Source organism: Emys orbicularis, chromosome 9 (assembly GCF_028017835.1).
Source record: "Emys orbicularis isolate rEmyOrb1 chromosome 9, rEmyOrb1.hap1, whole genome shotgun sequence".
In the NCBI taxonomy this organism is placed as follows: domain Eukaryota; kingdom Metazoa; phylum Chordata; order Testudines; family Emydidae; genus Emys; species Emys orbicularis.
In genome coordinates this window covers 91,345,673-91,370,507 of record NC_088691.1, presented here as the reverse complement: position 1 = coordinate 91,370,507, position 24,835 = coordinate 91,345,673, and the positions used below count along the sequence as shown (strand labels likewise).

Below are 24,835 nucleotides of genomic sequence, written 5' to 3'. Positions count from 1 at the left end.
GGACTGAACTTTTCTCCTTAAGTTAAAGTTTTACTTGCACATGCACCCAGTGCAAAGATTTCTTTTTTCTTCTTTACAAAGTACATTTTATGCCCATGTGAAAGGTGCCTGACTGACTACATTGGAATCTTAGGTCCTCTGTCCAAAGGACAGATAGAACGTAGGCTGCAGCCATGTGAAATTCCTCAGTTCTGACCAATACGGATTCCCTTTTGGAGTAAAAGTATTACTCAATTGCCTCTGGCCGCTCTGCTGCAGATGCCAGAGTTATTGTGTAGTTTTTTTATTGCTCAAGATGTCACCAATCGCTAAGACTAAGGAGCACCAGTTAGCTCATTTAGCCCAGCAGGGACATTAGCTCATGAACTAGCAGCCAAGACCAAACTAATGATCTAGTACAAAGCTCATCATTATTGATTAGTCACCTGAGCCAAAGGTTAAATGGTATTAATGAACAAGAAACCATGAACTGTTGAACTGTGATTGAAAGGCTGGGTATAAGATTTTTTAAAATGAAGAATGATTGTGAAAACATTAAGGGTAATTTTGTGTATTTATAATATGTTAAAAAAAAAAGGTTAGTACATTATGGTAAATTATTATTTATTTGTATAGATATGTATTTGTGAGCATGTGTACAGATAAGTAGATAGATCTCTTTCGGTGAGGGTGTATGTATTATTATTTATTTGTATTACCATAGTGCCAATGTACACACAGATATCTTTTAAAGCAAGTTTTATGCCGATTAAGAGTTAATTACTGTGACCTCTCCGTTCATTTTGTGAGCCATCTCTTTTTATTATATCTGCTAGAAAGATTTTTTTTCCAATCTCCCTATTGAAATTCTGTGACAGGCAAAAGGAAGCATTATAATTCAATACACAAATCCTGCACTGAAGCCAAGGAAGGTGATCATGGCTCTATCGATCTTGCTAGAACCGAACAGCATGTACTGTAAACATATACTGAAGCAGTTCAGGCATCCTATACTTTTGCTGCTGAACAATACAACACAATTTCTCATTATTGCAGACTCTGTCTATTGTTTTTTACCCTTCATGAAGCTGGACCGATAGAAAATTGAGAAGTCACGACTTCCCAATGTGGCATTTTAAATTTCACCATATCTTCTGATCCCTTTCTGTGTTTCCAAATTGTTGATTTGTTCTCCAAATCTCTCTATCCTTTACTATTGTTCTGAGCTAAATGGTGTTGAAGTGCTGCTAAATTTTGGGTTTTTCATTAACATTCATGTTGATTAATCCCATCTTCCTGACTGCAAGTCATTTCCCCCAACCCTCCCCTCTGTGTCTCCTTTCAAATGCTCCTCCTCCTACACCTGAGATATAAGTACTCTCCCAGTGTCTGGAAGAGTCTCAAGGCTTGGGAAAGGACTGCACCCAGACAATCCTCTGCAAGACCAACAGAATGGAGAAGACTAGTAAAATGCAAGAAGAAAAGGTAAAACTGACTCAGTGGTATTTTACTGCAGTGTCTGTGTCAGGCTGCTTAATGGGGAATGCATACCAAATAGTTGGGGAACTATTGATTGCTCATAGCAAGAAATTGTCCAGGTTTAGGACCTGCTTAGAATTTTTTTAAAGGATCATTTCTGTTAGCCAAATGTTTTGCTAAAATGTGCCTTTTTGGGTCAATTTTTGCATAATTGATGCTGCAGCTGACTTCAGTAGGATTTAAGTTTGAGTAAAGACTGAGGATCTGAGCCCATCATATTGAACGTATGCTTTTTAAAACTTTATATACTAAATCTTAAACTTATTAAAGATCTGGGGAAAGGCACCAGGAATTAGGACAGCATATTTTAGACTTGATCATGAGATGAACTGCATTTAATGATATAGTTGATGTCAATGAGAGTGGTGAGTGCTCACCGGATCTTGCCTTAATGAATTCCTTTCAAGAGACCTCCTCTTATATACAATGTGCCATTCAGTCATCATGGTAAAAGGCATAAAATCTTCAGGCTAAATCCTTAATTACATGTGGTGCAGGTGGGCCACCTTTCTATCCCCCTGATCCTGAGGCCAGCTGGGGGCTGTTTTGGTCTCTGGTGCTACACCTGACTGGAAGGGCCCTCCAAAAGCTGTTACAGCTGGCCACAGGCCTTCCTCTCAGCATACCCCCAATATGCCCCCCTTATGCCCCTTCCACTGGCTTTCTGTCTGCATTATGAAACTGGGACTGGCAGGCAATCAGTCTGGCACAAGTTGAAGAAGCCTCAGGAATGCTCTTCCCTACTCCCAGCTACCTATGACCCCATGGGATCATTCTGGCACCTGTGAATCACCAGAAACTGGACACACTCCCTTTCTCCTAGACATGCCCTTACACCAAGAAGGCCAAGACTGGGAGCCTGAAGAAGTTACTGGAACAGCTTTACACTCACTGAAGAAATCCTCCCCCAGCTAGTTATGCTGCTTTGCACTGCCAGGACAGTGCAGACAGAATGGGCCAAATTCTGCTCCCACTTAAACGCATGAAACCCCCCTGATTTTCAATGACAGCAGAATCCGTCCCAATGTGTTCAAGGTTTATATGGCAGAAATGTGCAGCCTGGGAAATAGAAAAGTGACACCATTTTCTGTTTCACAATCCTCTCCTAGCACCTCACAGGAACCTTGGTTCTCTCTGTCTTCACCGCAGTGCTGGGCTTCTTCCAGTATGGATACAGCCTTGGTGTCATCAACGCTCCTCAAAGGGCAAGTACAGCATATAGGATTCCTTTCAAAACAGGCTGTGACTTGCAGCAGCACTTATGAGCCCTGCTTCATTGCTATACTATTATTTATATGGTGTTAGTGCCCCAGGGCCCCAATCAGGATTGTGCTAGGTGCTGTACAAATACATAGGAAAACAGAGTCTCTGCCCCAAAGACTTCATCTATAATAACCGATAAATTAACAGAAGCATGTGCCATTAAGATGAACTTGTCATTGCTTTCATTACCATCGTTTCCATAGAGACAGTATAAAGGATTTGAAGTTGTTGGTCAGATACTATAAGTCAGTGGTCCCCAACCTTTTTGTGGCCAGTAGCACATTCATGTTCTCAGAAGAGTGTGGCGGGCGCCAACAATTTTTCAAGGCTTATTTTGTATTTGTACATTAAATGATACGAAAAACATCATATTTAAGATTACATAATATATGAATCCAGAGAGAAGAGAGAAGCTGGAGAGAAGCCGCGAGGACAGAGAACACCAGCGCCCGCAGCCCCAGAGTACTCTGTCCCCAGCAGGCGCAGGGCCCCGGCTTCTCTCCGGCTTAAGCCGTGGCCCCGCGCCTGCCAGGGACCGAGAACACCGGCGCCCACAGCCTGCAGCCCTGGAGTTCTCTGTCCCCGGCAGGCGCGGGGCTGTGGCTTCTCTCCGGCTTAAGCCGCGGCCCCGTGCCTGCCAGGGACCGAGAACACCGGCGCCCGCAGCCTGCATCCCCAGAGTTCTCTGTCCCCGGCAGGCGTGAGGCCGCAGCTTCTCTCCCTTGCTGGGCACTAGGCCGCAGCTTCTCTCCCTTGCTGGGCACTAGGCGGGCCCCGCGCCTGCTGGGAACAGAGAACACCGCGCCCGCAGCCTGAGTTCTCTGTCCCCGGCAGGCGCGGGGCCGCGGCTTCTCTCCCCTGCTGGGCACTAGGCGGGCGCACATAAATGCCCCGGCAGGCGCCATGGCGCCCGTGGACACCGCGTTGGGGACCACTGCTATAAGTGCTAGCAAAGCATACAATGCGAGTCTGAAATCCGGTCAATAAGCTGCTGAAGAATAGGACTGTAGTAACTGAATAATCCCTGAGACAGCTGCAAGTGAGTTTCTAAGTTCACACCCTGGATGTCCCCGCCACCCTCTAGCTGTGTCCTGTGTCCTCCCAGCAGTCTGCCCCCTGCCCAGGCTTTATGAGATAACTGCCCAGATTTTCCCAGCATGCACTGAAACTAACACAGTCAGGTAGCCTGATAGGTGTGGACATGCAAACATGAATGACGCGTGGTTCTGTTGTAAAATAAAGCTTCAGTGTGAACACAGCCCTGTTTTCCCCAAACTGGTCACATCAGTGTCACAAACTGGTATAAACACACATTTGTGTTCATAGGTTGCAATCCTGACCCCATTGATGTCAATGACAGAGCTTCCATTGACTTCAGCAGGGCCAGGATTTCACCCATAACGTGTACAGAGCCAGGTTGTCACTGAGCTGGGCTTCTCCCCAGCTCCAAAGCATGTGCTGCCACTCCTAGGCTCAGGCAAGGGGGGTTATTTCTTTAACAGAGGTTATCAGACAAACAGAAAACGGTCTTAATTCTGCCCTCAGCCCCACGGTCACCCCTTCCAGGGATCTCTGGCACTTCAGTTCTTGGCAGCTACCTAGCATCAGTTGACTCAACTCCCTTTCTGGCGCGGCAGCTGCAGGGCTGCTTCCCTGAGCCCCTAGCCCAAGGGTGAGCAAACTATGGCCCACGGGCTGGATCTGGCCTGCCAGCCATTTTAATGCAGCCTTCGAGCTCTCACCGGGGAGCAGGGTCTGGAGCTTGCCCCGGTCCGGTGCTCCAGCCGGGGAGCAGGGTCGGGGGCTGTTCCACATGGCTCCTGGAAGCAGTGGCATGTCCCCCTCTGGCTTCTATGCATAGGGGCAGCCAGGAGGCTCTGCTCCGCACGTTGCCCCCCACCCCAAGTGCCGCCCCCGCAACTCCCATTGGCCGGGAACCACGGCCAATGGGACTTGCAGGGGCGGTGCCTGCGGACGGGGCAGAGCGCAGCAGAGCCGCCTGGCCGCCCCCCACATACGATCCGGAGGGGGGACATCCGCTGTTTCCGGGAGCCGCTTGAGGTAAGCGCCGCCCAGAGCCTGCACCCCCGAGCCACCCCCACCCCCTGTGCCCCAACCCCCTGCTCCCGCCCACCCTCCGAATCCCTCAGTCCCAGCCCAGAGTACCCTCCTGCACTCCAAACCCCTCATCCCCTGCCCCACCCCAGAGCCCACAACCCAAGCGGGAGCCCTCACCCAACCCCCCCCCCCCATACACACACACCCCACTCCCCCTGCTTCAGCCCAGAGTCCCCTCCCGCACCCTGAACTCCTCATTTCTAGTCCCACCCCAGAGCCCACACCCCCTCCCATACCCCAACCCCAATTTCATGAGCATTCATGGCCCACCATACAATTTCCATACCCAGCTGTGGCCCTCGGGCCAAAAAGTTTGCCCACTGCTGTCCTGGCCCCTTGTTCCAGGGACCCAGCACAGGAGTTAGCTCTGCTGCAGGGTGGCTTTCCCTCCCCAGAACACAGGCGTTTGTAGGCTCAGCTGTAGCCCAGCCCACTTTAATTAGCTGGATTGCGCTCACCTTCTCTGGTCCAGGGGGCGCTGGCCTTAGTCTGCCCACAGGGACCAGCTACCCTGTGACACTGGGTTTTATGGGCTGCAAAGTAGAAAAACCCTTATTAGAAAATGAAGGCTTCCTAGCTAGTTAGAAGCAGAAGAACTGATGCATTCCTTTCTCACTGCAGGTAATAGAGGCCCATTACAGCCGTGTGCTGGGCATTGCCCCTATTGACAGAAGTGCCATCAATTTCACAGACACGAATGGAAGCATGATCTTCCCAGATCTAGAAGAATTGGATGTAGGCAAAAGTACACTCACTCTGTACTGGTCCCTGTCTGTGTCCATTTTTGCCATTGGTGGAATGATTTCCTCTTTCACTGTTGGATGGGTTGGAGACAAGCTAGGCAGGTGAGAAACACTCTATCTCTGTAAATTGACAAATGGCCAGAAAACACTGAGTAGGAAAGGAGATGGGAGCCAGCTGAGATGGCCGAGGTAATCCTCAGATTGCAGTCAGAAAGCCATCTTAACTGGCTATGAGCGGCCAGAACAGCACGAAGCAGCCAGACCTAGGGTCAAGGATCTGGCCCAATATCTTATCTGATGATTATGACTTTCCACAAACCGGTAGCCTAATCCTGAACTAAAATCAGACTGTATTTTGTATTACAGCACTCGGTGCAAAAATCCTTTCCCATTCATTTCCAGTGATTAAACCTTAAGACCCTGGATTTGAATTTTCACATGGAGACGAACTCTCCTGAAATTGGTTCTCTATTATTTTTTCCAGCTTGAAAAAAATAATGAACCCTCCAAAACACGGCCCCTGAAACTGTAAAATGGAAAAATCTGGTTTATTAAAATCCTAAATTATGAAGCCGATTTTTTTATTGTTACCTGTAGCTTTTATCACTTCAGAAAATAAAGAGGTGAACAGCCTTTATTAAGTTTTAATTCTAGCCTTTTTTTTCTGCATAACAAAAGAGACTACAGTATATGTGAAAAAAACTTGTACAGGATGTATATTATAACTCATTAGCCATTCAGTTATTCTGATTCTACCTCTGCCATACATTGTTCAATATGCACAATCATTATTCTTTATCCTTTAGCTTTGATTAACTCACTGACAGTTGGTCTAAATTTGTATTATAATGCCTAAAAGATAGGTGTATGTCTTCATTTAGGGGCCTTGGAAACAGACATGCAGCATCCTTGCAAAGTAGTTTGACAGATAGCAAATCATGTGAATAGCAGGGAAGTTAATCCAGAATTAAATCAAGTAAATGGCAAAACAATGGGCCAGTCCTTCCCTTGTGATGGTGGCTTGCTGCTTTGAGTTCAGACTGTGTGCAGTGCTTTGTGCCTCAGGTACCATAGACGACAGCAGGCCCTGATGCCATTCAGAAGCGTGCAGTACTCCTGGTAAACAAGACATTGATTAAGAATGTAAAGCAAGATTCTGTTCTCAGTTACACCAATATAAATATGGAGTAACTCCAGTGCCTTTAACTCCCTGAGCACTCAGCATGCCACACAGAGTGCTCAGTAGCTCTCAGAATTGGGCCAGTTTTGGTCCATATGGTAATTTGAATGGTCTTTTTTATTATTAAAAACAACGAGGAGTCCTTGTGGCACTTTAGAGACTAACAAATGTATTTGGGCATAAGCTTTCGTGGGCTAGAACCCACTTCATCAGATGAATGGAGTGGAAAATACAGAAGCAGGTATAAATACATGAAAGAATGGGAGTTGCCTTACCAAGTGTGAGGTCAATCTAATGAGACAATTCATTTGACAGCAGGATACCAAGGAAGGAAAATTAACTTTTGAAGTGGTAATGAGAGTAGCCCATTTCAAACAGTTGACAAGAAGATGTGAGTAACAGTAGGGAGAAATTAGTATTGGGGAAATTAGGTTTAGGTTTTGTAATGACCCAACCACTCCCGGTCTTTATTCAGGCCTAATCTGATGGTGTCCAGTTTGCAAATTAATTCCAGTTCTGCAGTTTCACGTTGGAGTCTGTTTTTGAAGTTTTTTTGTTGAAGAATTGCCACTTTTAGGTGGAAGATATAGTGACCTTACTTGAATTTATATCCAGAAATGCATAATAACAATTAATAAGGCCTATGCAAAGAGCATGGGACCACCCCTGGAACTCCAGAATATCTAAAGTGTAATTGAATTCAGTGCTGGTTTTACTATCACAATGTAGTTTTCTTCTTAATTAATTGCAGAGTGAAAGCCATGCTGGCCGTGAATGTTCTTTCTATCATTGGAAATCTCCTCATGGGGCTGGCAAAATTTGGCCCATCTCACATCCTTATTATAGCTGGCAGAGCAATCACAGGACTGTACTGTGGTAAGTTAAGGCAAGTTCTAAAAATCGCGCTGGTCTCTGTGTATTCCTAGTGGGCTGCTAGGGTAAGCCCATTGTACTAAGCTAGTGCACACCAAAATGGCTGCAAAACATAAAGAAGAAATTTTGAGTGAGGGGACTTGTTTTTTTAACCAGCACAAATGGAAGCTCACGTTTATGCCAAGACCTTGGGAAATGGAAGGTGACACACATGAAGTAGAAGAGGAGGCTCTCTTTTCATTAGGGAATCACTTACCATTTAGGTCCCAATTCAGCAGAGCACTTGAACACATGCTTATCTTTAAGCAAGCATGTGCTTAAGTACTTTACTGAATAAGGATGCATTTAAGCACGTATGCTTAGCTGAATCAGGGCCATAATTCGGCCATAAAAGCTCTGTAACTTTTCACCAGAAAGAGAAGATACTTTGGTCATCTTAGTGGAAGATCTGGAGGCATCCTTTGCACTGCTTGATCTTTTCCCTAGCCAGGGCCGGCTCCAGGGTTTTGGCCGCCCCAAGCAGCCAAACAAACAAACAAACAAAAAACAAACAAACAAAAAAGCCGCGATCGCGATCTGCGGCGGCAATTCAGCGGGAGGTCCTTCGCTCCGAGCAGGAGTGAGGGACCGTCCGCCGAATTGCCACCGAACAGCTGGACGTGCCGCCCCTCTCCTAAGTGGCCGCCCCAAGCACCTGCTTGGTAAGCTGGTGCCTGGAGCTGGCCCTGTCCCTAGCACTCCCATGAAATGGGAGAAGGGTGTAGAAGCAGAATGACAGGAATAGAGAGGTTCCTAAGAGAAAACAGAGACTTGGAGGAGATGAGCCTGTGGAGATATCTCTTGGGCAGGGCCGGCTCCAGGCACCAGGCAACCAAGCACATGCTTGGGGCGGCACCTGGTAAGGGGCGGCCAATCTTGAGGTGGCGCGGGGCAGCGCGGCGCGGCATTCCGGGGGGGGCGCTCCGGCGGCGCGGCGCTCAGCGGGGGGCACTCCGGCGGCGCGGCGCTCGGCGGGGGGGGCGGGCTCTGGCGGCGCGGCGCTCGGCGGGGGGGCGGCGCGGGGCGCGGCGCTCAGGGGGGAGGGTTCCAGCGGCGCGGCGCTCGGCGGGGGGGGCTCGGCGGGGCGGCGCTTTTTTTTGCTGCTTGGGGCAGCAAAAAAGTTAGAGCCGGCCCTGCTCTTGGGGTATGCAGATGGATTGAGGAGCCCATTATTAAATATTCCCCATGTAGACATAGGCACTGACTTGATTCTGGTCCTGATTCAGGAAAGTTTCTTTATTTTGGATAGCACTTATGTATATATTTAAATGTAAGCACTTGTTTAAATGTCCTTCTGAATTGGGGCTTCCACGAACAGTTCCTGCCAAGTGCTGAGTGTTCTTCACTTCCATTCCAACCAATGGACATGGAGGGAACTCATAACCCTGCAGGAGGCGGGATCACACAGAATTGAGCCCCAATTCATTCTATGGTGAACTATTTCTGTTGATTGTTGAACTGTCATTTACAATAAGTGACTCATATGTACATTTTGTTCAGGGCTATCGTCAGGACTTGTTCCAATGTATGTTGGTGAGATATCACCTACAGCCCTTCGAGGAGCCCTGGGAACGTTGCACCAGCTTGCTATAGTCACGGGTATTCTCATCAGCCAGGTATGTAAGAGTGTGCACAGAAGCACTGAGTGATGTCGCTTTAAACTAGCTGGGTTACACCAACGATATTCTGACAGGGGCTCCTTCTTAAAATGCCACTAGCAAGCTGAAGGGAAATTTGGGGTGATTTATGGCACCTCCTTCCTGGATACTAAATCATTCCTAATAAAATGACTCACCCCCAAGAGGTGAAAAACACTTCTGACAGCAAATTATCCCATTCACATTCAAGTTGAACACTGCGAGTGTAATACCGAGTATTAATAAACTCAGTGGGCAAGGCCCTCGGCTGTGGAAATTGACATGACTCCTGGCCCAGAAGATTCATAGAATTTAAGGTCAGGAGGGGCTATTATGTTTATCTACTTTGACCTTCTGTATATCACAGGCCAAAGAATTTCACTCCAGAAACAGCTTCAATAGATCACTGTTTGCAACATCAGTGTTGTATCCCTCCTTGGTCGTGGTTGTGAGAAGAGCTCGGCAAACAGTGAAAAGAAAACATCTGCCAATATTTATTTGGTTTAGAAACCTAATTTCAATTTGACAGTGTTTACAACCCTTTGGTGTTCACTTTTCAATAGCATTTGAGCTGTTATTAGCCCAAACACACACACAAAGCAAATTTTAAGCTTGAATATTTTCTGAAGAAGCATTTCAACTTGCACATTGCAACCTCAGAATTCACACTCTGTTGTGTTAGTGACTGTGACTTAGGTAATTAGTCATCACACAGTGTAAATTTTGAAGTTTGAATATTCACAATGAACTGTTGCCCTTTGTGAACTTTTTAGGACATAGGTGCAGGCACGTTAAAATTGGACAAAAGCTTATGCCCAAATAAATTCGTTAGTCTCTAAGGTGCCACAAGGACTCCTCATTTTTGTTTATTCATTGTGATTCTGATGAGAGAGCAAAGAAAGGTGAAAGCAGAACTTCATAAGAAAGAATTCACTCAATGTGCAGAACTGTACTTTTGGAAGTTCATAAGCTGTCACCACTGAAAGCAATAAGAGTCACATGTGTACTTCTGTAGGCAGATTTTGGTTCAATTGACTGTTCTGTAACATTTTTTTCATCTTATATATTTTCCTAAGAACATGCCTTTTACAAAATACAAGAATCCAGGAGAACAAGGTCTGAGGGGGAAAAAATTTCATCTGCACATCTATTTTTCTTAAGTTATTTACACTAGGGCTTAATTTTGCCCACATGCACTGATTCATGGTTTAGCTGCAGAATTATGCAGTTTCATCAATGATACTGTACCTAGGCTGTCAGATAATTCTGTAATCATACTGTCCCATCTACTCTACCAACAAAAACCAGGGTTACAGTACAAGCACTCCTAACTGTGCCAGATACCCATGTGTAGTTAAACACAGAAGACCAAATTGTACTGTCAGCTACGCTGGTGTAAATATAGAGTAACTTCACTTAAGTCTATGGAGTTATTCCAAATTTACAGTGACATTACCAAGAGCACCACAATTTGGTCCATCATCTAAACAGGGCCTTGACATGACTTGTCCAAAGCTTCATGCCATTTGTTAGTTTGTCCATTACGAATATGTTCCATAATCTGTGGAACCAACCTGTTGGGATAGGGAGCCCTTATTTGCTTCCAACTTCCTTCCCAGCTTCTGTTTGAAAGTGTAATATTAGTCTAGATTTCTGGTTCTACAACCTAATTTCATCTGTTATATTTAACACAGCACCATAATTTCAGGTCCTTGGACTAGACTTTCTGCTCGGCAATGATGACATGTGGCCTCTGCTTCTTGGTCTATCTGGTGCTGCTGCTGTTCTTCAGTTTTTCCTGCTCTTATTGTGTCCAGAAAGCCCTCGGTATCTTTACATTAAACTAGGAAAAGTGGAGGAAGCTAAAAAAAGTAAGACACCAATTCTGTTTCGTTTTTAAATCATACATAAAATAAAACACTGTGGTTGTTTGGAGCAGTGCCTGGGTGATAACTCATTTGCAGAGCTGTGGGTCTTTGCTCCATTCCATGTATGAACCTTGCTGGACTGAGAGCCATAGACACCAATTTGTGTGTCTATTCACTGAAAAATGCACCCCCCACCATCATATGTTATTATTTATCTACTAAGCTGGGGTTTGTCAAAATTTGCATAGAACAGAACACATCTTAATGGAGTCCAGAGCTGTGTGAGAACCAAATTTCAGGTTTGGGGAAAATCCCACCATTCTGAAATTAGTTTACATGCTGAATTGGCATGAAAATAAAGAATTTCAAATATTTGCCACGTGAAATTTTCCAAAAATAATCCTTTCAGGTCAACTGATAAAACATTTTGACTTTAATTTCTTTAAACTTTTTGTTCTGGACTTGATCCAAAGCACACTGGAATCAATGAGAGTCTTTCCATTGACTTCCATGGACTTTAGAATAGGCCATCTGTCCATATTTCAGTATTTCAAGAAAAATCTATGGCTATAACTTATAATATGAATACATTTCTATACAGAAAGTTGTTTTGAAACAAAGAATCAAAATGTTATTGAATCGCTTCATTTCATTGTCATTTTTTTAAATGAAATTTTGTAGTAATAGACCTATTCTGGCTACGAACATTTTCAGTTTGATGAATCAGCATTTTCCAGCAGACAAACATGCCATTGGTACATCATCAACCACGTTTAGGGGAACTGCATCTCATGGACACCTCTCCTCCTTTTCCAATGCCACCTGCAATTGCACAGCATATGTGTGGCAACTATAGCAATTACTTTTATTCAGCGTGACTGGCTCCTCCTCTCTATTTCCAGCTGTTTCTACAAGAAACAAGAGCAGTCCACATTAGGAAACAACTGGAAACAGAGAGGAGGAGCAAGACTTGTGTAGCCTTTGAGTATTTCAGAGGTGCTTCGTAGACCAACAGTTGACCACAGATCATAGTTTGGGAACAGCTCACGTACACGGTATTGTTAATTCTTGTTTTGATCTGTCCTTACCCTGATATTGATTGGAATGATTTGGTTGTTAATGCACTCTCAGTCCTTTGATATTTCCTTTGAGATAAAAGCATGTTCTTTTTCCCTTGAGGCTTGAAAAGGCTCAGAGGAGACTGTGACCCCATGAAAGAGATCGCTGAGATGGAAAAGGAGAAACAAGAAGCTGACAGTGAAAAGAAAGTCTCCATCGGGAAGCTTTTCAGCTCTTCCAGTTACAGGCAGCCAGTCATTGTGGCACTGATGGTTCAAATATCTCAGCAGTTTTCAGGAATCAATGCAGTAAGTTTGCTTTCTAAAAGAATTGATACTGATCAGTATTGTAAGGAAAATCTAAGGCCATAGTGGTCCTTCAGTATTTGCAGAAGAAATCATCATTGAAATCAAATGTGTGCATATATGAGGCTGTTCTGCTGAAAATCAGACAGCACAATATATGTTAGGTACTAACATGGCCACACTCACCATGGTATCTGAGCACCTCACAATCTTTAATGTACTTATCCCTTAGCCTCACAACGCACCCTGGACAGTGCTGTTATCCCCATTTTACAGCTGGGAAACTGTGGCACGGAAAGACTAAGGGTATGTCTACACTGCAGCTGGGAGCAAGCCTCCCAACCTACATAGACAGACTCCTGCTATTTCTGCTCGAGCTACTGTGCAAAAAAACCGCAGTGTGGACATTGCAGCTCAGATGGCAAATACCTGAACCCCCAGGTCTGAGCTAAGCTGGCTAGCCCAAGTCTCCACCGGAGTCACAACGGCCACACTGCTATTTATAGCGTGCTAGCTCTCACTGAATCATTTCCCTGCCATTGCTGGGGCCTCAGGCACTGGAGCACATCGGTCCCTCCTATTCTCTGCCTGTGACCGTCTAGTCTCCTGTGAGCTGCAATACTTTGGTCTCATTTCAGGTGTTGGGTTTAGTGTACAGATGCTGGGTGGTGCTGGTGGCCTGTGTTATATAGGAAGTCAGACTAGATGATCTAGTGGTCCCTTCCTGCCATAATCTTTACCCAGGCTGGGAGGCTCCCAGCTGCAATGTAGACAAACCCTAAGTCACTTGCCCAGGGTCACACAGGAAATCTGTGACAGAGAAGAAAGTGAACTTGGGTTTCCCAAAGACCAGACTAGTGCTCTAATTACTGAACCATTCTTCCTCTCTTCCTACAATATACTGTAAGGGGAAATTCTGCACTGGCAGAGGAGATGGAGTAGGCGACCTACCCATTTTTCCTCCTATCTCTACATAGTGAGAAAGGATTCACTTTCTCTTTGAAGAGAAAGGAAAACATTTAAATTATTCTAATGAAGGAAAGTGTATTTTAAAAAAAGTTTATTTAAAAAATCAGCCATATTAAGAGGTTTGTCTGGCATGCAAAAGGAGCCTGCCATTCTGGCAAATTGGCTTTCAACCCAGAACTATATGGAGGAAAAACAAGTTTTGGGGTTGTTGGTTTTTTTAAATGTATATATTCAGTGGTATAAGATGGGAAATTCAGTAGGATTTCTAACTCCCTTAGGCACCTTTGAAATTTCTAACCTTAATTATTATAACAAAGTGTTAAAAAATAGTTGAAAAACAAATCGTAATTAAATTATTTCAAATCTCAGCCAAGAACATGAAAATCTTCCCTCAAAGACAGAAAATTCCACCCACAGTGGGATATAACCTTTCATCCTAATTTGTTTCAATAGATCTTTTACTACTCTACAAACATTTTTGTAAGAGCGGGAGTTGATCAACCCGTTTACGCAACCATTGGTGTTGGTGTCGTGAACACTGTCTTCACCGTTATCTCCGTAAGTAAATACCTCTGCATTAGATAGTTTGACAGCCCTTTAAAAAGAACATTCACTATAATTTGATTATAAGAGAAAGATTTAACGATGGTGCTCAAGGAAGTTGTGGAGCCAAGAAAGTCACAAAGAGCTGATCCTGCAAACCTTACTCACAGGAAAAATCCTTACTTGCATGAGTAATGATTGCAAGGCCAAGTCCCAAAGTATAGCAAACAGCACTGTCAAATGTACTGAGAACGAAAACTCTGCCTAATTCTGTACAAATCATGAACCTCTACTGGTTTGTGTTTTCTGCAAAAATAAAACTTGTGTCAGTTGTTAAATTGAGTCCTGGAGACTGAAGTCCTCTTGCTTATAGTCTTGTCTATAGAACAGCTACAGTGTACACTGGTGAATGTTTTTCATTATTGCCCTGCCAGTGTGCCTCAACCTCTGTCTTATCTCTGATATTATCTATTGTATTTATATAGCACCCATCCTGGTAATATCTAGATGATGTTCTGTACGACCAAGAGGATAGTTCAAACTTCATGGCCCATTTGATCAATAGTCTTTCTGCCTAGAATGCCAACAAAATTCAAGTTAGAACCAGTTGAGGTTCTTTTCATGGGGACCAGGGGTGGCTCTATGTATTTTGCCGCCCCAAGCACGGCAGTCAGGCGGCCTTCGGTGGCGCGCCTGCGGGAGGCCTTTGGTGTACCTGCCGCCGAATTGCCGCCGAAGCTGCAGGACAGGTGGACCTCCCGCAGGCAAGCCGCCAAAGGTGGACTGACTGCCACCCTCACGGCGACCGGCAGGCTGCCCCCCGCGGCTTGCTGCCCCAGGCACGCGCTTGGAGCGCTGGTGCCTGGAGCCGCCCCTGATGGGGACACTTAAACAACAGGAACTGGATACAGAAAACCAAATCACTTTCCTGAGGCCTCCAAATAGCCTTCTGATGGTGAGATGGCTTTCACCCACTAACAACCAGGAGTGGATGTGAACCATCAATCTACAGCCGTAGGACTGTGTAGTCTACCATCACCAAGCCCGTAAGCCATCCCAGTCTCCCTGGACAAAATTGTTTTCATGAAAAAACACCAGCATTCCCTATAAGAAGGTGGTTTGTGTAGTTTATTGTGAAATGAGGGGGTCAGAATGAGTTCCCGTGACAGCACTTTGTATGTTCTACTGCCATTGCATATCAGTTACAGGCATGTTTAGTTTGCTGCCTGGTGACATTTGCTCTTCAATTCTTTGACCATGAGTATTTAACTATTACCTAAAATTTGTCAATCAATTACAGACCAACTGTCTGTTTTCCCGAACCATTTGCACTGTGTTGGACCTTGACAAAGGGAGCACAGATAGCAATCAGCCCTTGCACTCTGCAAGCCAGCGAGATGAACTGCTTGAGCTAAAAGGCCCATTTAACTTCTAGGAAAATAGATGATCATGTCTTGTCGACAGTCTCAGGGTGACCACTACTTAGTGCTGTGGAGGAGGCAAGGAGTGTTCCTGGCCACTGGGAAGAGAGGCCAGCCTGGGACTCCTGGGTGGAGCAAGTCCTGAGCTGTCCTGCAGTAATAAGTAGGTAGACGGAGGCCTGGTATACACTAGGAATATACATTACTATAGCTATGTCTCTCAGGAGTGTGAAGTCCACTACACTTAGAAATACTGACCTAAACCCCTGGTGCAGACTGCGCTAGGTTGACAGAAGGTCGAGGACATGGATCACCAATGCCAACAAGAGAATCACTACTGTTGGCATAGGTAGTGTCTACACTGAAGCGCTACAGTGGCACAGGTACCACTATGCAGCTGCACCGCTGTAGTGTTTTAAGTGTAGACATACCCTGATACAGCTGCACTTGCGCAAACCCTAGAATAGACCTAGTACATTAGCGTAAGCCATGACTTGTCTGGTGCATATTACCCCAGTTTGAAACTCACACTGGTGCAGTGTATCCAGGTGGATCAAACCCCCCAATGTAGACAAGGTCAGACTAGTAAAATATCCCCAAAAGAGGTGCAAGCTTTCTCCACTTATCTCAATGGGCTGGTAAATGTAAAGGATCACTGGGGCACCTTCACCAGAGAAAAATCCTAATTGAAACCAAGAAAAGCTGCATTCGTGCCAGCCACAATTTAAACTAATGAACTACATCTACACTAGGGATTTGCACCGGGGACTAAAATCTACTCCAATATGGACAAAGCCTCTGTCTCTAAATACAAAAATTCCGTGATGAATCACTTTACTTTGGGAAGACAATCACGAGAATAAGAAAGGTCTTGATTTTTTTTTCTTCAAATTGGAAGGCTAGAATCTATAGAAAATAACCTGTGTGAGAAGTCGTTGGAGAGACCTTCAGTCTTTGGAATGCATGAGTTCTGCACATCCATGGATTTGCATTGTCCTTTGCTATGTTGCTATGTGTAGTAGCTGGTTAACAGTCCCCATCAGCAGATATCATCAGTGTAAATTAAGGATCTTCATTCAGTACCTAAGTGCAAAGCTCTAACACATGAGTTAAAAGAGCAAAACCATTAGCTGAGAGCCGTAGTAGTCTGTTATAATTTATGAGGACCAATTCCTGGAAGAGGACTTGATGTAGGCTTTATATATGTGTTACTAATTGAAGACTGCAGGATTGATAAAGCCTAATATACTTCATGAATTTCTACAGGTCTTCCTTGTGGAGAAAACAGGGAGACGGTCCCTGTTTATTGCTGGTTTGATTGGTATGCTAGCAAGTGCCGTAGCCATGACAGTTGGACTTGTGCTCCTGGTGAGTTTTTTTTCCCCTGGTTTCACTCCATGGTTTGTTTTATTGTCCGTTTGCATACAAACATATTGCCAATGACTCTGTGTTCCACGTTTATTTCAGATAAGGAGCTCAGAAAATAATCCTCCCTCACGCACAATTTCATAAGCATCAGCCAAATCATGTGAACTCCCAGGTCACACGCACATGTTACACCTTGCCTTGTGAGATGATCTCACACAACATAAGTAAACTCTGATGCCTGCTTTGCTAACCCCATACAGCTTTGAGAATGTTGGAACTTCTACCATAATGGACCAATCCTTCAGAGAGTGCATTTTAGAACTTTCAATGTACGACAATCATTAGCTAATTTCAAGACATTCATAACATTGATAGGTATGCACACTATGGCAGGTATAATAAAATCTCATGCTTCAGAGCATAAGCTGATCACTACAGGTGTTAGGAAGGAATTGTTCACTACGCCAGGCATTTCTCAGTTAGCCTGTGTTTTCACTTTCCTCTAAATCATCAGGCACTAGCCTCTGCTGGACCCAGGATATCAGACTTGCAGGGTCAATGGTCTGCTCCAATATGACAATTCCTGTGTTCTTATTATAAGTCCCAGCCACAACCACAGACCTGTATACCTTCATGCTTTGTAGAAGCCCTGTTCTAGAAGTGAATCTAAGCACTGTGGTTCTGCCCTGTCTCTAGTTCCTATACTTGCAGTTTTGAGTCTTGGGGTGGGAACCTTTGGTTGGAATTAGGAACAGGCTATAACATCAGAATACATTTACAGGGGGATTCAGAGGGGAATGTACATTTTGGTGGTGGATCTTCTGAACCATTTGAGATTCTCTCCTCACTAATAAGAATAGAATTTGGTACCCACTAGAGGGCAGAATTTGTTCCAATATAATTAATCAAATATGTGACTTTGTGCTTTAGAATCTGGAATCAAATTTGACCCTCAGTTAAACTAGAGTAAATCCACTGAGCCAAATATATAGATGATGCATAAGGCTATGAATGTTACTTGTCAATGTGTAAATGTAAGGGGGTGAAATACTAGCCCTATTGAAATCAATGGCAAAATTCCCACTAATACCAATAGGGTCAGGATTTCACCCTCTGAGCCTAACAGAATCTGAGTGTAAGAGATCTAAAATATTGGTGTAAATTATATGTAAAGAAGATGTAATGTAAAGTAGGGGGTGGTAGTTGCTTCCTCTGCTACTCTCCTCTCTCTGGCCACTCAGCGGGTGCATTTACACAGCACACTTCATTCAGTGGCATGTAGTATATATACCCCTAGCATGGATATAAATAGTGGTGTACCTAGTGAGGCACAGCTTAGGCAAGTAGAATAAAGACATGGCTGGAGGGTGTGGGCATGTATGCAAATATAACCCACACGCCTTCTGGGTATGGTGTTCTCTCCCATCTAGTGGCACCGAGACCACATAGAGAGAGAGAGAGTTAAAATGCGTCTGCTCTACAGCCTTAGCTAAGAGCCAGTTGTCTTTTAGTTCATGTAGTAGAGGCTCATGCACTAAGCTCCAGAGGTCCCTGGTTCGATCCCACCCGCTGACAATTGGGGTCTGTCAGCGTTACACAAGCACATACCCAAGCTGTGCCTCCTCCTTTACCCTGCTATTTTTAGCAGGGTAGTGTCCCACTGCCTTTCCCCATGGAGGAGAAATGAGCCAGCCAGAGCCTTTCCCCTTGTTGGAATCTTTCTCTGCTTCCGCCCCTCTGCCAGAGCCTTTCAGTGACACATGTAGCTACACCCCGCAGTATGGATGCGCCTTGCTTTTCATTGTGGTGTATAGCTACATGTGCACTACACGCTGCTGCCAGGGGCACATAGTGCAAATAAAATCAATATATGTTTCGCCTGCTTAGGGTATGTGTTGCTGCAGAGCTCTGATTGCAAGGCATGTAGATATACCTGAGCTAGCTTTAATCTAGATAGCTTGGGTACCAATAACGGTGAAGCTATAGCAGCCTGAGCTTCAATGTGGGCTAAACAAGCCCACCTGGGACTCTGGGTAAGTACGCAGGTGGCTGGCCCATGCTGAATGCTGCCACGGCTTCTCTTTTCTGGTACCCGAACTAGATGGATTAAATCTAGCTTGGGTATGTCTACATGTGCTGCAATTACGCATCCCCGATTTATAGTGTTAGACATACCCTTAGATTCCCTGTGACTCAGATTCATTGTGGTCCAAAGCCTCAGCTGGTGAAAACTGGCATCACTCCATTGCCTTCACTGGAGCTATGATGATTTACACCAACTAAGGATCTGGCTCAGTGGATCATATCCAGAGGTGATGCATAGGGATATAAATTGTATTTGGGTCAGTGGATGTGTATCTAAGCAGTCTATAGGCACTTCTTTTCACTGGTGTGAACCCAGAGTAATTCAGCTCATGTTAATGCAGCTACTTTGGATTTATCCCAGTGTAACTGAGACCTAGGGTGACCAGATGTCCTGATTTTATAGGGACAGTCCCTGGAAGTGCTAATAAATAAATCCAACTATGACATTGTTGGCATCACTGAAACTTGGTGGGATAATACACATGATTGGAATGTTGGTATGGATGGATACAGCTTGCTCAGGAAGAATAGACAGGGGAAAAAGGGAGGAGGTGTTGCCTTATATATTAAAAATGTACACACTTGGACTGAGGTAGAGATGGACATAGGAGATGGAAGTGTTGAGAGTCTCTGGGTTAGGCTAAAAGGGGTAAAAAACAAGGGTGATGTCATGCTAGGAGTCTACTACAGGCCACCTAACCAGGTGGAAGAGGTGGATGAGGCTTTTTTTAAACAACTAACAAAATCATCCAAAGCCCAAGATTTGGTGGTGATGGGGGACTTCAACTATCCGGATATATGTTGGGAAAATAACACAGCGGGGCACAGACTATCCAACAAATTCTTGGACTGCATTGCAGACAACTTTTTATTTCAGAAGGTTGAAAAAGCTACTAGGGGGGAAGCTGTTCTAGACTTGATTTTAACAAATAGGGAGGAACTCGTTGAGAATTTGAAAGTAGAAGGCAGCTTGGGTGAAAGTGATCATGAAATCATAGAGTTTGCAATTCTAAGGAAGGGTAGAAGGGAGAACAGCAAAATAGAGACAATGGATTTCAGGAAGGCGGATTTTGGTAAGCTCAGAGAGCTGATAGGTAAGGTCCCATGGGAATCAAGACTGAGGGGAAAAACAACTGAGGAGAGTTGGCAGTTTTTCAAAGGGACACTATTAAGGGCCCAAAAGCAAGCTATTCCGCTGGTTAGGAAAGATAGAAAATGTGGCAAAAGACCACCTTGGCTTAACCACGAGATCTTGCCTGATCTAAAAAATAAAAAGAAGTCATATAAAAAATGGAAACTAGGACAGATTACAAAGGATGAATATAGGCAAACAACACAGGAATGCAGGGGCAAGATTAGAAAGGCAAAGGCACAAAATGAGCTCATACTAGCTACGGGAATAAAGGGTAACAAGAAGACTTTTTATCAATACATTAGAAGCAAGAGGAAGACCAAAGACAGGGTAGGCCCACTGCTTAGTGAAGAGGGAGAAACAGTAACAGGAAACTTGGAAATGGCAGAGATGCTTAATGACTTCTTTGTTTCGGTCTTCACCGAGAAGTCTGAAGGAATGCCTAACATAGTGAATGCTAATGGGAAGGGGGTAGGTTTAGCAGATAAAATAAAAAAAGAACAAGTTAAAAATCACTTAAAAAAGTTAGATGCCTGCAAGTCACCAGGGCCTGATGAAATGCATCCTAGAATACTCAAGGAGCTAATAGAGGAGGTATCTGAGCCTCTAGCTATTATCTTTGGGAAATCATGGGAGACGGGAGAGATTCCAGAAGACTGGAAAAGGGCAAATATAGTGCCCATCTATAAAAAGGGAAATAAAAACAACCCAGGAAACTACAGACCAGTTAGTTTAACTTCTGTGCCAGGGAAGATAATGGAGCAAGTAATTAAGGAAATCATCTGCAAACACTTGGAAGGTGGTAAGGTGATAGGGAACAGCCAGCATGGATTTGTAAAGAACAAATCATGTCAAACCAATCTGATAGCTTTCTTTGATAGGATAACGAGTCTTGTGGATAAGGGAGAAGCTGTGGATGTGGTATACCTAGACTTTAGTAAGGCATTTGATACGGTCTCGCATGATATTCTTATCGATAAACTAGGCAAATACAATTTAGATGGGGCTACTATAAGGTGGGTGCATAACTGGCTGGATAACCGTACTCAGAGAGTTGTTATTAATGGTTCCCAATCCTGCTGGAAAGGCATAACAAGTGGGGTTCCGCAGGGGTCTGTTTTGGGACCGGCTCTGTTCAATATCTTCATTAACGACTTAGATACTGGCATAGAAAGTACGCTTATTAAGTTTGCGGATGATACCAAACTGGGAGGGATTGCAACTGCTTTGGAGGACAGGGTCATAATTCAAAATGATCTGGACAAATTGGAGAAATGGTCTGAGTTAAACAGGATGAAGTTTAACAAAGACAAATGCAAAGTGCTCCACTTAGGAAGAAAAAATCAGTTTCACACATACAGAATGGGAAGAGACTGTCTAGGAAGGAGTACGGCAGAAAGGGATCTAGGGGTTATAGTGGACCACAAGCTAAATATGAGTCAACAGTGTGATGCTGTTGCAAAAAAAGCAAACATGATTCTGGGATGTATTAACAGGTGTGTTGTGAGCAAGACACGAGAAGTCATTCTTCCGCTCTACTCTGCTCTGGTTAGGCCTCAGCTGGAGTATTGTGTCCAGTTCTGGGCACCGCATTTCAAGAAAGATGTGGAGAAATTGGAAAGGGTCCAGAGAAGAGCAACAAGAATGATTAAAGGTCTTGAGAACATGACCTATGAAGGAAGACTGAAAGAATTGGGTTTGTTTAGTTTGGAAAAGAGAAGACTGAGAGGGGACATGATAGCAGTTTTCAGGTATCTAAAAGGGTGTCATAAGGAGGAGGGAGAAAACTTGTTCACCTTAGCCTCTAAGGATAGAACAAGAAGCAATGGGCTTAAACTGCAGCAAGGGAGGTCTAGGTTGGACATTAGGAAAAAGTTCCTAACTGTCAGGGTGGTTAAACACTGGAATAAATTGCCTAGGGAGGTTGTGGAATCTCCATCTCTGGAGATATTTAAGAGTAGGTTAGATAAATGTCTATCAGGGATGGTCTAGACAGTATTTGGTCCTGCCGTGCGGGCAGGGGACTGGACTCGATGACCTCTTGAGGTCCCTTCCAGTCCTAGAATCTATGAATTTTTGGGTCTTTTTCTTATATAGGCTCCTATTACCCCCCACCCGCTATCCCGATTTTTCACATTTGCTGTCTGGTCACCCTACTGAGACCAGTAAATGGCCTGCTGCCTTTAATCCATTACAGGTTGAATTCTGCATGTCTGTTGCTTTTATCCAGCTTGTTTGAACTGAAAGAAACTTCTGCAGCAGCACAATAATTCAAGAAATTAACAGTAATGAAAGATGACTGTATTGGAAACCTAATCACTCATGTTGTGAATTCACTTTTACTTGCTTCTGTTTATAGAGCACTTTTGCTTGGATGAGCTACGTGAGCATGGTCGCAATTTTTCTCTTCGTAATTTTCTTTGAAGTCGGGCCTGGACCAATCCCCTGGTTTATTGTTGCTGAACTGTTCAGTCAAGGGCCCCGCCCTGCCGCCATAGCCATAGCTGGATTCTGCAACTGGACCTGCAACTTCATCATTGGAATGTGTTTCCAGTATATTGCAGTAAGAAAAGTTCCTAAAATCTTGCACATGACTGACACCCTTTGAGTGGTTGAGATTTCCAAAGCAGAGTAGGGGGATGAACACACATATCTTCCATTAAAATGAATGGAAGATGGGTGTCTAAATCTCTCGAGATTGCTTTGAAAATCTTAACATTTGCAATGCAAATGCTAAGCAAACTATTAGTTGTTATTAACTCATCACTGTTGTTTCACTTTTCCCATTACAGGATCTGTGTGGCCCTTATGTGTTCATGATCTTCGCCGTTCTGCTCTTAGGCTTCATTTTATTTGCATACTTTAAAGTACCAGAAACAAAAGGAAAGTCTTTTGAAGAGATTTCAGCTGAGTTCCGCCGCAAGAGGCGCTCAGCCGTAAAAGGACCCAAAGCTGCTACTGAACTGGAGGATTTGCGAGGCAGCGAGGAGGCATAAAAAACTGCAAAATGTGTACCAGGAGGAGATTAAAGAACATATATTTTTTAACGCATCTGAAAAAACCTTAGACAAAACACCGCACCTCAAAAACCAGTAGGTCAAATCAGTATCCTGCTTCTGACTGATATGCCTGGTAGTGTATGTATCCTACCGCCCCTGGCCCTGAGACTAACCTGACATTACGTTCTAAGGGCTCAGTATATCTTGGTGTTGTCCTAAAAAGACACAGGAAAGAATGGAAGGAATAGATACAGATAAGCTTCCATGGTGGACTGAATTGATTCAGTACAGTAACAATCTTCATTCACTGGAGACCGGTATAGACTGACCAAGAGCAGAAGGGGCAAAAGAAAGAAAAGAGATGCTGTGTGATAATTTATTCTTATGGATGGTTTCACCCTGGGAAAACCAAATGCTACTGTAGTTGTCATATTAGTATAAAGACATAACTAGCTGAAGGGGATAAATATAAAAGAGTGAGTGAATTTGCCACCTGATCCTAGAGTGGTGTAGCAGTATTTCCATTACAATTTGTTAGTATTAAACCCAGCTTGTTTTATTTGGTATTTAATAGCTACACACATACTGGCTGGTCCCATAAGGATTTTTCAAACCAGTAACACACTTGAGGAAAGTCTTATAAATGCTGGCCATGGTATTGATGTTTTGGGAAAAAATATCTAATTTCTCTTTCCACTGCGGTCCTTTGCTTTATCATATTTACTGCTACAGCCTGAAAGGTGGTACTATAGTCTAGGGGAGAGGGCACTGAATTAGGAGTCAGAAGACCTGGATTCTATGCCCAGCTCTGGCACAGCCTCTCTGAGAGACCCTAGGTAAGTCTTTCCACCTCTCTGCTGCTGTTTACCCTCCCAACCTGTCTGTCTAAGACTATACATTCTTTGGGGCAGGGACTGTTTCTTACTATGTGTTTGCACAGCGCCTAGCACAGTGGGGTTGTGAGCTCCATTGGACCTTAAAACACTACTGTAAACCAAACAACAAATAACAACAACCAGGGGCCAGATTAAATTGGCCTAGCACCATTAACTTAAAATGGCTTCCTGTTGACTTCATCAGAGCTCTGTGACTTCCACTAGCTGAGGCTCTGGCTGCGGGATGGTCTATGCTTAAGGACACATTTATTCAAAGGTGACCACAGAGGATTTTTGAAGTCCTGGACATATGACTTTTCTTTTTCTTCTTCTTTTTCTGCCTTTTTTTTTTTTAACTTTGGAAATCTCAGAAATAGCTATTCTCTTCTTTTGAGGTTCTTTCACGGTGGTGTCTTCGGGGCTGGATTAAGCCATCGGTCAGTCCTCGGGAAAATACACTTCCGGGCCTCCTCATGAATAACAACAAACAGCCGTACAATACGCTTATTGAACGCCAGGCTGGTCATGCTGTGGCTCTGCTGGACTAGCTGGTCATCCTGCTGCTGCTCGTGGTGCTACCCACCATGCCAAAGAGGCAGCTGGGCCAAATTTGAATGAGTGGTGTTGCAACTCCCATCCTGGTGAGCAGCACCCTGAACAGCAGCAGCTGAGCAGCCGGTCCTGATGGATCCATAGCACGGCCAGCCCAACTGTGGTGAGAGTACTGTACAGCTGTTTGTTTGGGACTGGGAGCCCCCCATCCCCAGATACATTTGGGTCCTAGGCATGTCCCCAGTTTGCCTATACCTTAATCTGGAGCTGGGTATGTGAATGCCTTAG

At 44.4% G+C, this 24,835-nt stretch overlaps 1 protein-coding gene across 2 annotated transcripts; it reads left to right on the top strand.

Annotated features, from left to right (window-relative positions):
* The first annotated feature begins 1,431 nt into the window (after positions 1 to 1,431).
* Positions 1,432 to 23,117, top strand: SLC2A2 (solute carrier family 2 member 2). 2 transcript variants are annotated; one of them, XM_065410405.1, is made up of 12 exons: positions 1,450 to 1,464; positions 2,628 to 2,723; positions 5,521 to 5,602; positions 5,639 to 5,744; positions 7,574 to 7,698; positions 9,235 to 9,350; positions 11,080 to 11,242; positions 12,419 to 12,606; positions 14,026 to 14,130; positions 16,803 to 16,904; positions 22,481 to 22,684; positions 22,914 to 23,117. In XM_065410405.1, exons 1-12 carry the CDS (start codon positions 1,450 to 1,452, stop codon positions 23,115 to 23,117), a joined length of 1,506 nt encoding a protein of 501 aa, XP_065266477.1. The 2 variants fall into 2 exon arrangements, with proteins under 2 accessions (XP_065266476.1, XP_065266477.1); XM_065410404.1 differs by having other exon boundaries at positions 1,432 to 1,464; positions 5,521 to 5,744.
* The last annotated feature ends 1,718 nt before the right edge of the window (positions 23,118 to 24,835 follow it).

What these genes read in the sequence shown, in the direction of transcription:
- SLC2A2 (XM_065410404.1), top strand. Translation starts at nt 1,432, where the DNA reads ATGGAGAAGACTAGTAAAATGCAAGAAGAAAAG. An exon ending in CGGGTATTCTCATCAGCCAG is followed by an intron (nt 9,351 to 11,079) that starts GTATGTAAGAGT and finishes CCATAATTTCAG; the next exon opens with GTCCTTGGACTAGACTTTCT. An exon ending in CTGTCTTCACCGTTATCTCC is followed by an intron (nt 14,131 to 16,802) that starts GTAAGTAAATAC and finishes GAATTTCTACAG; the next exon opens with GTCTTCCTTGTGGAGAAAAC.